Below are 13,377 nucleotides of genomic sequence, written 5' to 3' on the forward strand. Positions count from 1 at the left end.
GCAGGGGGCATTCTGAGATAGTTTAAAATGGGCAATGTTACGCGTACAGACGTTCCTTTCCTCGCGGAACGGCTGAAGAGCCCATGGAAAAGAGAAGCCTGTCTCGCGATTCAGAAGGCTTGTGAACGAGGCTCAATTCCTCTGTCGCATTTTCCTCTTGAAGGCGAAGCTCCAGCGTCTCTAAGCTTTTATTGATATGCTGCACAGAACCTGCATCTGTCAGACTGCATGTTTGGCGCCATGCAACTACACTTGATTAATAAAAGGTCTGTATTCCTCGGCTGAAATAGCTGAAATTTGCTTCTTTGATAAAATCTGGCACCACTGAACAAAGTCGCAAAAACGACGATCAGTAGTACAATTATAGCTCGTTTAAAAGCATTTTATTACACAATACTTATTCTGTTGTATTCATTGTCTTTCAGCTTACAGAACCACGTGACACATCCTAGTTACAACAATGGCTACACCTGATTGACACACAGGTGTACATTGCTCAAAGGTGAAAAAAAAGAAACCTCTTGCAAACGTAACAGATAGCAGTGAGCATAATTTTATATGCACTGATATGGGCAGTAGAATGCACTGTGTTGCGCTTTTTCTAGGCTTCACTATTGCTGTCGTGGTAAGCGGTCACTTTAACTGTACAAGTGAGTAGCGCTTTTTGATAGATAGTCCCTAGTATTCCCAATTCAAAATCAAATATTGCAAGCATCATTATTGCGATGCAAGTTGTAGCACCATGTTCTGATCTTGGAATATGAAAGATCCGAAGAATAACAGTACAGGACGTCATATGTTCACAGCCGGCAAAACCATGACAATTCTCAGCTTGATAACGCATGAACATTTGGGACAGGTGACTGGCTTACTTTTCGTTTTGATGTAGGCATAACATGTTACTACAGCTGCAGCTACTACTATTCGCGAACGAAATTCGGACAATGGAAGTATTATGCGAAAATTGCAGGCAAATCATAATCGGGTAGGTATCTGATATCGATGGGTTAGTCGCAGTGTGCAGCAACTGAGTTTGGATGGCAGTGATGCTTAACGTGAATTCAGGTGTCATATGGTACAGCTAGACAAATTTTAACGGAAGAATAAGCTTGCTTCTTTATTCCTACGCTAAGCTGGCTGCTCTTACTTCGAAAGCTTTCCATCCTATCCCATTAGTTTTTCTTTCTCTGTTTTGACCGATGGATTTGACCGATGGACAAATTGGAATTGGAAATGGAATTGACCGATGGACAAATTTGCGACAATGTAAGAAATATTCAAAAGCGCATATCCACATCAGGAATAGCCAGAAAAGGACCACAAATCAGTAAACAATCAGATACTTGAGTATGTCATGCATATTGTTCGCTACTGTATGATGGTAGAAATTTTATTTGTCAGTGACGCGGTGCGCTCTTTCCGTTTACTTTTGTACGCCCCTAGGTCTGAATATATTGTTCTTACCGATTCGCGATAAAAAAAAAAACAAAGAGATACTACACTGTCTCGACGAAATAATGCGAAGAGCCATTCTAGTATTGTCTTTCATACAGGTGATGTCAGAGTAGGCAACACTGAATACAAAAATGAGTTAGACCGCTAGATATACCGGGTGTTCCAGCTATTTTTAGCGAAGAGTTGCAAAGTACGATATTAGAAGCAGGAGAGTGAAATTAGTTGCAAATTGCTGACAGTCACCTTGCTTACTACAGACATTTTTTTATTTTGTAAATATTTAATTGGTGATTAGGCTTATTTACTCAATTGAATAAGATAAGAAAAAAGCTACTTACTTTAACATTTCGCGTTCCATTATGTGTGATAAAGAAATGCTCAGGTATACCATTTTTTTCAAGCCGCAAAGAAAGCCTGCGAAATACGAAAAGAAGCACGTGACCAGCGCATTCGCGCACAGCGAACGTGCTGCTCTCAGCCGTGGTTTGAGCGAACGAAATCAGCTGCGGCCCGACTCGCCGGCTTCGTTGCAGCGGTAGACCGATAAGTTAACGGTGGAGCCTTGGCCCACGTTCACTACAACTTGCACCGTCACGCGCGCGAACTGGCTGACGCAGGTAAAGAAACCACCGCAAACGTATCGGCCTAGCGCTGCAACGGAGCCGGCGATTCGCGGCCACAGTTAATTTCGTTCGCTCAAACCACAGCTGAGAGCAGCACCTTCGCCGCGCGCGAACGCGCTAGTCAAGTGGTTTTTTCGTATTTCGCGGGCTTTCCTTGCAGCTAGGAAAAAATTGGTATACGCGAGACTTCGTTTGTCGCAAATAATGCAGTGGGAGTTTCTGAAGACGCTCTCGAACTTTGCAAGTCGCATTTCTTGCATCAAGTCAATACTTAGCAATTTAGTTAAATCATTTTAATTAACAAATTAATTAAAAGAAAACAAATATCTCTCTGTACTGCGCATGGTGGCTGTCAGCAATATGCAACTCATTTCACTCGCCTGCCTCTAATATTGTGTTTTTTAAACCTTGGCGACAGAGAGCTGGGTCACCAGGTATATACATATAGATGAGCGGACAAAAGCTAGTATTGTTCCTAGGATGGCGTGAAGACCGCGTGCAGTGACTACAATGGCTGTGCAGTTTTACAATGAAATGAGGCAACCACGCCACCTATCGCTTTCCTCTGCAATGAAATTTCGCCTGCATCTTTATCCGAAGGGCCCTTCTGTTTGGGAATTTATGTTTGTAATTTACAATTTGTACACCATCACTGAGGAATTGTTATCGTGTTCGGTGTTTAAGAGATTAGTATTAGCTGGGATGGAAATATATTTGTTGAGTTATGAGAACTCAGGATACTGAGGTACCTCTTCGCTTGGATGTGCCACGCGTGCGCTTAAATTGCAACGTGGTCGTGACGTTGACGAAGGCAGCAGTCGGCGTATAAGACTAAACGTTTTATTTCGGAGAGCCTGTGCCCGGAAAACGAAAAGTCACACTACAAGCAATACACGCTGTAGGCTGACAGCGGCGAATAGAGCATCGGCCGTCGATAAAACTGATCATCGCTGGTACGCGCCGCCTTTTATATATCACGCATCAAAATCAAACTTTCCAGCCCTATAACTGGTGGTTGCGCAAGCTCTGGAATAATCTTGAATATGCGCATCCGGCGCGCAATCTTACCGTGATGATCTACTACAATCGCGAAACATCACAAACACTGCGGCGCGTTCTTCGTCGAGCGTTGCTAACCGTGTTTGCGGGTCAAACCCGAACAAATCTAAAATAGACACTCGCGCCAATATGAAGAGCGCAGCTTCTTTTGAAAGTGAAAGATTTTCTTTTTTTCTCTTTTTTTTGTGGGGGGGGGGAGCTGCCTGGAAGTGTACACTGGAATGACACCCAATAAAATGACATTACATTTGATGGTATCTGTAGGTCAGGTTGAAAAAAAAAACACCATGTGTCTTCGCAAATAACCTCGTTATTTTCCGACATGGGCCAATCCCACGCTGAGTCAGAACAGGGTCAATACAACTCCATGTCTGAAAACAGGGCCCAGTAGAGCTAATTATTACTGTTCTGAAAACAAAGCTGAGAACATCTACGGGAAATTTATACGTCGACTCCTACTTACATAACCTTTTGGTATTTGTGTGGCCCATTCGCCAATTATATCTTGTGGTATCCTTTGATGACACTCTCATATGAGGCGGTGGGTAACAGCCTTTGGGCTTTTTGTTTGAATTTTCTCAAGATCTTCAGGCGCAATTTGACTCCTACATTGCAAACAGGCTCTTCATTAGACATGGTCACAGAGGGTTCCTGCTGCTATGTCGTTAACGTTTCAGGGGTCTTCTTAGTGACGGTAGCATGTCTACTCCATAATTTGCAGACTGTGGCTCTCTCAGATGTAATGAATTCGAAATGCCCGTGGCCAAGCGACCTCGACGCGATCAAGTTCTGTAGACCACTGCACACGCCGGTCTGGGAAATGAGGAAGCTCCGGCACTGCGTCTGCAAGCGCGGCTACGTTCGCAACTCGTGGGGAGACTGCATACCACTGAAAATGTGCAGACGGTGCAAGTGTCGCCTGCAGAAGGACTGGAACCTGTGCGCTACTGCCTGCCCCGCGGCTTGCGACATGAAAATAAGTGCGTCCTGCAGCAAGACATGCGTTCCTGGTTGCGATTGCCCGCCAGGATGGGTATTGTGAGTTCGCCTTCCTTTGTTCGGCCATCACTATTTTTTGTACTGCCTCTTGGCACAATCTGATTTGGATTAAGCTTAGTCGTTATAAAAGGAGGGTTTAGGAGGAGGTATGCCAGGATGGGCAATATTACAGTGCCCGCAAATATGACCAATTATGAAAGATGAACTTTTATTTTTATTAGATACTGCGACATCGCACAATATTTTGCGAATGCGGCAAATAGATAACTTACCATCAACAAATATGACAAAGCGTAGCGCTCTATCAAGAATGTTAAAATAAACAAATCACGCAAATGCAAATATGCATAAAAGGCTTCCCCGCAAGCCGCAAACACTCCAGAGCCGTTTGCAGGAGTTCTACAAGCTGTTCTCTAGACATGGGTGCCGAGCGCAACCCAGAAAAAGTGGCAATGTCGATAGTATAAAAGGAGGTAGGAAGGTAGCACCGCTGATCCTTCTTCGCGTTAACATGTCTCAATAATACCCCAGTAAGGTAATGCGAAATTTTAGGAGCCAGGTCAGATGCTGGCTCGGGCACCACATTAGCCTCAGCCGATGAGCGCGCGAAGCAACAAAATAAACCTTGATGGCTGGGACCATCATAAAGTTACTTGCGACTGAAGCTATAGTTTATTGTTTGAGTTAATCTTCAGTCTTACCGTTTTATCAAAGGGTCGTCCTAGTGAATATTTTCCTCTGAGGTGAAACTCAACAATCTTGCCCGGTTATTCTATGATGTATTCACAAGTTCTCTTGTGGCTTTTCCGTAGTGCTTTGCTGGAAATGTTTGTGTATAGCATACTCTCTTGCATAAGTGAAATGCGGCGATTTTTAACTTTACGAATCGTTTATATGCCTATATAAATTTAATTCCGAGAACACGACATCACTCTACATTTGACATTTCATCTCCTTCACCTCAACAGCGCTCATAAACATTTGGCACTAGGATGTAACATGTTCGGATCCCTTTTTTAAGCCGTTATACTTTCTCGGTGTCTGTGTAAATAATTATCATTGCAAATAATTATCAGAGAACGAAGGATTTCTTTCTACATGAACAGGTGACAATTATTTCTTGATGTTCTTGGTGAACTATGGTCAGTTAGAAATGGCTTAGAAGGCAAATGATTGTGCCCGAAATTGACTGAATCATTAGATCAAATTTTTACGGAATTAATCTCGAAAAGAAACAGTCTAATCATATACTGTCAATTCCTGCTATAAGGGCTTAATCTCATAAACAGGGTGCTCAAAGAAAGAGAGACAACAGTGTCAGGGGAAAAGTTGATGAAATTTCACTTGGAGTGCACGACAAATTTCGTACTTTGAAATAGCCTATTTGTCCTTCTCGTGTGATCATTTCAAGCAGCTGCCTCGCAGGCTGTGGTGAGTACAGTTGCTGCTTTCGGCACCACTTCTTCTAATGTGCTGCCAAATACGTTACTCACATTGCAACATTCAATGGAATTTTAGGATGTAGCTCCATCTGTACCGTACCTCTGCACATCTGTAAGATGGCAGCTGTCTTTGCTATACAACTACGCATTAAAACTGGCGAAGTTTCCTAACCGCAACAAAGACATGCTACAAAGCAGATGATTCTGTTAGTGAGGCAAATATTACTATGATATTCTTGCTGCAGTTCAAGCGCATCGGCTCGTCTGTGTTCATCCGACGTTAGAGGAAAACTTTGTAGAGATGGCAAAAGCATATTACGTGAACCGTTTTGGTCGTAAAACGGCCACGTGCCACCTACAAAGAGCTCTCATGCGCTCATGTTTTCTCTTGTGCTTCAGTCTTTTCTCGCTTTCATCCTGAAGAATACTTTAATAAATTAGTAAATCATCTCTTTTGCTGAAGTAACTGAAAACTCAAAGGGGGTTTTTCGGCTTTCCAAGTCTTCACAAATTTTGCCACTCAAGCAATTGAATATTTTGGATTCAAGAAAATATTGCAGAATATTACTCTGCACCGAATTAGTAGGTCTAGCTTTTCTTAACATTTTTTTTTTCAAATTGTTCCAGAGACCAGGACAACTGGAAGAAGTGCATCAAGGTGAAGAAATGTCAGCCAGTGTGTCCTCCGCACTCAAAGTTCGAACCCTGCGTAAACAGCTGCGCGCCGAAATGCGGCGTGAGTGCGTCCAAAGAATGCAAGACCACTTGCTACAGGGGTGACTGTGTCTGTGACACCGGATTTTCTGAGTTTGTGCGATACGAAAGAAAGATATGCGTGCGCCAGGAACACTGTGGCTGGTACCTCCATGTAAAATCGCCTTTTATACTTGTGGGGACTGAGTTTACTAATGGTGCAGTACGTCTAGGTGGTATCGCGAACTCCCAGGGAAACCACATGCTGCTCCCGGGTACTGTCGGTGGGATGCCCAGTGGGCCACATTTGCTGGGTCTCTCAGGTAACTCGCCAACTGGTAACAGATCTGCAGGGGCAGGTACAAGGTCAACTGTTCTACCGGGACTTGGCAGCATTGGTGTCGTAGGCGGACTCCCCCCTGCCTTTGCAGGAATCGCTGTGGTGGAAAGCAGGCCGAGCCTCCATCCGTCAGCTGCTGGAGGAAATATGGCAAGCCATCAAAACATAGGCAGTGCATTCCATCCCATAGCCACGTTACCTGCAAGTGGCGGTGTCGGAGGATGTACAACTGGAAGCCATCAACTTGTTTCCACAGGGAATATCGTGTTCGGTGCAAACACGGGAGCTGCACTTCCACAAACCGTTGCACCATCTAGTGCAATTGGTAGTGCAGTAGGTAGAGTGAGTACTCCCTCGCCTGTTTCATCAGTATCTGTCGGTGGCGGAGGAACCGTTCCAGGAAGGCTTTCATCGGTACCGGCAGAATATCGCAGACTAATATTAGGTACCAATGGTATACATTCGCCGGTTTCTCTTGTAGGTAATAATATCGGTATCGGGGCAATTACACCTGCTACTCTCCGAAACTATTCTTCGGGACATGGAGCCATTTCTGCCGTTGCACTTTCCCCTGGTCATGCAGTGTCCGAAGGGATAAGAAGCACTAATAACCCAGCCAGCCGCGTCCCACACACAGCATGGGCTGGAACTTCTTTCCCTGCCCCAGCAAGCACAGTGAGCATGCCATCTTCGGCTCTGCGCAACGGTATAGCAGGCGCCGCGTCGAGTAGTGGTTCAGGACGTCCCGAAAGCGGTATGAGGACAGGCCTGAGTACAGTCACATCTCAAGGCGGAACTCTTACCACCAGTGCACTTACTCCTAGTCCTGTGTTATTCGAAGGGATTAGTAGTAATGTTCACTCAGCCGGAAGCATCTTAACAACTTCTCGTGGTGCAACTCCTTTTTCTGTCACAATAAGCACAGTCAACGTACCACAATCTTCGGCGATACACAATGCTGGAGGAAGCATCTCTTCAAGTGGAGGTTCACAAGTTGGCGGAACTGGTGTCAGCACAGGCCCTGTGAGCACACTCACGAACACTCAACCCGGAACTCATGCAACCATTACCCTTTCACCTGGCTCTGCGGGGCTAGGAGGGATTGGTACCATTAATGTCTCACCAGGAAGCACCATGCCAACAACTGATTTGGCAGCTTCCAGTCCGATATTAGGCACCGCAAGCACTCCACAATCTTTGGTCTTGCACAGTGGTGGGGCAAGTGCCGCGTCAAGAGGTCATTCACAACCCGCTGTATCTGGTGTCACCACAGGCCCATGGGGTACACTCACAATCACTCAAGGTGGAACTCTTCCACCCATTACAGCGATTAACACTGGGGGTAATGCTATTGCTACCACCTTAGCGCACCTCCCTGCCAGTACTACGCGAAACTCAGGGGGTGAACTTGTTTCTATTAGTGCAGGAACGCCGTCAAGCGGTAACGTTAGAGGAGGATCTAATGTAGCCTTATCTGGCACATTTGGTGGTGCAGGAATCAATGCGCAAACAGGCAGAAACACACCTGATGCAGAGCGTTCTGGCAGATATAGCGCGGGAATCAACAGTTTCGCTGCAACCGCGAACGGCACTGAAATCGTAACCGGGACTAACGCCCTGGAACCACGCCCACCTAGTAATATGGCATATCAAGGCGGTGGTGTTACCGTTCTGTCTGGTTTGACGGGGAATATTCCTGGTCTTGTCAACGTGGGTACCGCCAGGTCAACTCCACACACCACAGGTCAAGGCAGCACATCACGCGGAATGTCTGAGGTAAGAAAGCCATCGCATAGTGCTGCAGGATCAGGCGTTTCTAGAGTGCCTTCAACAGTTCCGTATTTACCCGGTACTGTAGGATACAACAACATGCTCTTTAGAAGGCATTTACAGGGTGCACGGTCGTTCGCATCGACCATTTCCGGTAGTTCTGTGCTGAATAAATTCCCAGAATTCGCTAGATTGTATCCCGAAGGCGTTGACCTCGGGGAAATCCAGCCGGAACTCAAGAGGCAGGTGGAGGTTTTGCTCAAGCGTGGGACGCTGCGCGATGAAAGTTAATAAAGTTTTGTTGAAGTATTAAGGAATGTGTTTTTACTCTTGGGCATATAGTCAGTACAGGGAAAAAAAGCGTTTCGAATATTTCCCTTCAGTGGCACTTAGCAATTGACAAAATAAAAATTTCATGGAGAGCTAGGAGTGGCATGACATATCGTCTTGAAAATCCTCCCGGTGCTTGGCATTTATATGTCAAAAATATTGAAGATATTATAGCAAAATGTTTTTCTCCCGCTCTTCAATCGATTTGCCGTTTATTTAAAGGGACCGACAACTGATTTTTCTCGACCCAGTTTTTTACGGCGCGACAGGAAGCTCACCCTTCCTAGCGTTTGTAGCTGCAGCGGTTTATCCGAAAAGCACGTAGTTATATTAAAAGCAGTATTTTTCGATCTGAAAGGCTCCAAACACGCATGGAGGCTTGCTCCAGCAACGCTGAGAATTGATAGCGATGCCGCTAGCCCTTGTGAAAGCTGTCGTTGTTCTGCTTTCGCAGGAGTTACTGTAACTTTGCTTAACCACCTATATTTTAAGCTTTCCAACCAGTTTTGAAAATAGCAAGCTGTTACAATTAGATGTGTGGCTTTATACACCTTCCCGGTATTTGTACAGCGTTGTGTGCGCCTGCGCCCAAGGTTGCCTGCGCCTGTGTCATGGATGGCTTGTCCCGGCGTCGTTACTCTCTCGATACACGAGCCAAGCCAAGTAATCGAAAACGTAACTGTGCATACGCACGGCCGCACCGAGTAGCAGCGCGCGTCATTTCTGAGACGAAGTGTAGGTAGCAAAACTATGTCGCTCCAAAATCTTAGCGACCTGGAAACTGCGTGCACGGTTGCATGAGCACGCTGAAAAGTTGCTCAAGACGCGCTGACGACCATGGGATCATTACGTCACGCGAAGGCAGCGCCACTTTAATGCATAGTACTAACGCAGGCCTATATGTACATTATTATGGAGTAGTACCTTTTAATATAAAGAAACGTACAATATTGCAATACTAACAGTAAAATCGTCGACCGCGTACAGCAATCAACGGTCACGTGGCCGTCTTCATCGGATCATGCATGTTTTTGCCGCCAGAGGCGCCACAGGTCATTTTTCGCGACTTTCAATTAAGAAATAAAAATATAAATCCATCTCTCACGAAAAAAACAGGGTTGGTTTGAGTCAGTGCTACGGACAATCTTTACATCAGTGGAGTCAACTCATTTCATATTCTGGGTAGTTGTCGGTCCCTTTAAAGCAAGTTAGTTTCAAGAACGTTGCCATAAGCAGGTTTTTTTTTAACAGCGAAGCTCTTTCGCAAATAGTTGCTTGTATTTCGCCTCATGAAACTATTGTCATCCTAAACGGGCATGTGCCCCAGAAATTGGGTAAATCCCGCTACTCACCATTGGTCTACTAAAAAAAAGACAACAGATATTCCAACACTAGGGAACGGGTATGTGCCAAAAACTTTGTGCGACCAATCAGAAAACTATTCATCATCATGAACACATGTGTCACAGAAATTGGGTGAATCCCACTACTCAGCACTGGTCCACTAAAAAGGGAGAAGGCGAGAGTTAGCCCAACACAAGGCAACGGGAAAGGCAACGGCCACTGCGAGGATACCCAGAAGCGATGGAAGGCTTACGCCAACGCCGACTTGCCCGTAGATCTATCAGAGGTGCGAACGCTTGGCTTTAGCGCGAGGTTTTGTCTCTTTTGTCTCTTTTTCGAAGGGTTAAATCATGATTATGGGCGTTAGTCGTCGGTACGAAGATGTGCCTCGAGGCGTCAACGTGGGCCCGTCCACATCAAGCGGTGCTATATCGGCCAAAAAACGACAGACATTGCACAAGCTCTCATATACCAGTGCACTATAAACAACTACTTCTGTGACGACGCGTTTCACTTTCGTGTTATACCGATTCCTATGACGGAGGTATCAGCCATCTTTTTTGTTTTAACGATTGCTCGGGGCTGTTATTTCCCGCCACAGATAGATAGATAGATAGATAGATAGATAGATAGATAGATAGATAGATAGATAGATAGATAGATAGATAGATAGATAGATAGATAGATAGATAGATAGATAGATAGATAGATAGATAGATGGATGGATGGATGGATAGATAGATAGATAGATAGATAGATAGATAGATAGATAGATAGATAGATAGATAGATAGATAGATAGATAGATAGATAGATAGATAGATAGATAGATAGATAGATAGATAGATAGATAGATAGATAGATAGATAGATAGATAGATAGATAGATAGATAGATAGATAGATAGATAGATAGTGCCCAAAGGAAAGGGCAGGCAGAGGGGATAAGTGAAAACACACTGTGTCCCATTCCGGATACTCACAGGGTTTCTATTACTCCAGTTGAGCAATATGTGCAAACGGCAACATGTCAGCGAAATTTTACGGGCAAGCAAGCCTCTTTGTTAATTGTGCGCGCCTCAATCAGAATATGTACAATGTGTACGTTACATGTGTTGCAAGAATTGTTTTGTGACTTTGGATAGGAAAACCGGGCTGTTGTGCAGGCAGATAAAGACAAGCTACTATCGAGCAATGTCAAAGGATGAAATAACAATATAATGCCCCCAACTCCGCCATTTCACCAGTTTTCGCTACGCGTTAGGTCATTGCAGCTGCTTGAATTTTCAATGTGTGTGTGCGGGAGGGAGTGAGATAGACGTCGTTTATATATGTATAGGGCAGCGCGAAGGTTTCGCCAAGCCATGATCCATATCCATGACCTGCTAGGAGTCACTGTCGTACCGCGTTCAACGCGTGAACCATAGCCGCCGCAAAGCTCTAAAAAATAAGTGGCGAGGGTTTCATCATTTATTAGAGACACATGCCCCATTGCCTTCTTATCAGTGCAATAATACCCGTACACTGGCCCGAATAGATCTGCGAACGTGCCTTTGCAATCAGTGCAGCCTGCTTTGCCGTCCTGTACAGCTCCCCAGGCTCTGTATCCCATGTATTTCATAATATCTGAGGTTTAACGTCCCAAAACCACGATATGATTATGAGAGACGCCGTAGTGGAGGGCTCCGGTAATTTCGACCAGCTGGGGTTCTTTAATGTGCACCAAAGCTCAGTACACAGGCCTCATACATTTTCGCCTCCATCTAAAATGCAGCCGCCGCGGCCGGGATTCATTCCCGCGACCTTCGGGTCAGCAGTCCAGCGGCATAACCACTAGACATCCGCGGTGGGGCTATCCATAGTATTTAGACGCGTTCTAACAGCAAAGCTGTTTAAGGCAGCCGTAATTTTTGTGGCCTATCCTGTGTGGCCTATCAAGTATGTGCCACATGAACTGGCTAAACCCCGCTACTCACCACTAGTCCACTAAAAAGGAAGAAGGCAACAGCTAGCCCAACTCTAGGTAACGGGAAAGGCAACGGCGGCTGCGAAAAGACCCCGAAGCGATGGAAGGCCTACGCCAACGACGACCTGCCCATAGATCTATGAGAGGTGCGAACGCTTGGATTCAGCGCGAGTTTCCGTCTCTGGAGTTTGGATATATGTGTCGTGTCTGTGACGGTCTGCGATTTGACTCCAACCTCTCTGCACTATCAACGTAAAAACAACCCAGCGTCACTTACCTAAAGCCTCGCAATGACCTAGAAACAACCGTCATCTCCTATCTAAAGGCTAGAAAGAACCTAGAAGCAACCAGATTAGTCTTCAGAATCGTCGAGTTTCGCAGTGTCAAGCCTTGCGCGCTTAGTGCAAGCTTCGCCAATGTTTTCGTAAAGGTGTGATAGCTGCTCCGTGGGTCGGCGAATTATCATTTCGTAGTAACGTATGACGAAAAGAGGGCTCATATATGTATTGTCGTGAAGGCAAAGCCATATTCACCTTTCGCTTAAGAACGTTCCTCTAGCGGCGGCTTGATGCAGCTCATGGCGAATGTCAGAATACACAAAAGCCACTTATGGGATAACTTTTTTTTACTTAGCTCTGTAAAGCCGTTCGTCAGCATATTCTTTAAGAATTCAGCTGCAAGTGGCCATTCTTACTAAGCCGTGGAAATTTGCTCATAAGCTTCGCTGTGAATGTCTTTGGTTTGTGATTGCGCTTTACTATATACCATGGCAGGGCCCGTCTTCGCACTTGAGTTACCTTGAAAGCCTTGGCTCGTTGCCTCACTCCTTGTTATTAGTTATGAACGCGCATACTAATAATAACCAGTACAAATAGTCTGCAGTCGGACTCTCAGAGTAGCACTTACTCTTAACTTTTCCCACGCAAACACATATCTGATGTTGAAAAATGTCATACAACAATTACATTATGCATGTCATCGCCATGTCAGTGTTTGTCATACCAATGACGTTTAGGAATGACGTCTACTTGCTCTTGGTGCCACCAACATCGTAACCAACTCGACATCACTATCACTTAGCAGTGTATCTTTTGATGAAGCAATCAATCTTAGTTATTATGCCATTGCCGTAAACATGCCAGTAGACCTCATTGCAAACCTTGGATCATTCTTGGCATAGCAATCGTGTCATTGTTCACATGCAATCAGTACATGAGGTCTTCAAATTATTCAAGTTTCCTTCATATTTTGCAATACTTCTGGAAACAGTACGCACGTGTACTTTGCAATCCCATTCTTCTGCACATAATCTCTCAATATTCAGTGGCATTGCAGTAATTAGTTTTCTCTGAGTCATAT

At 45.0% G+C, this 13,377-nt stretch overlaps 1 protein-coding gene across 1 annotated transcript; it reads left to right on the forward strand.

Annotated features, from left to right (window-relative positions):
• Nucleotides 1-549: 549 nt before the first annotated feature.
• On the forward strand, nt 550-8,688 carry LOC119401651 (mucin-19-like). Its single transcript, XM_037668562.1, has 3 exons — nt 550-650; nt 3,859-4,175; nt 6,206-8,688. Exons 2-3 carry the CDS (start codon nt 3,880-3,882, stop codon nt 8,670-8,672), a joined length of 2,763 nt encoding a protein of 920 aa, XP_037524490.1. The 5' UTR covers nt 550-650; nt 3,859-3,879; the 3' UTR covers nt 8,673-8,688.
• Nucleotides 8,689-13,377: the final 4,689 nt, after the last annotated feature.

The sequence above is a fragment of the Rhipicephalus sanguineus genome, chromosome 8, assembly GCF_013339695.2.
Source record: "Rhipicephalus sanguineus isolate Rsan-2018 chromosome 8, BIME_Rsan_1.4, whole genome shotgun sequence".
Classification (NCBI taxonomy): domain Eukaryota; kingdom Metazoa; phylum Arthropoda; class Arachnida; order Ixodida; family Ixodidae; genus Rhipicephalus; species Rhipicephalus sanguineus.

What these genes read in the sequence shown, in the direction of transcription:
- LOC119401651 (XM_037668562.1), top strand. Translation starts at nt 3,880, where the DNA reads ATGAATTCGAAATGCCCGTGGCCAAGCGACCTCGACGCGATCAAGTTC. An exon ending in TGCCCGCCAGGATGGGTATT is followed by an intron (nt 4,176 to 6,205) that starts GTGAGTTCGCCT and finishes AAATTGTTCCAG; the next exon opens with AGACCAGGACAACTGGAAGA.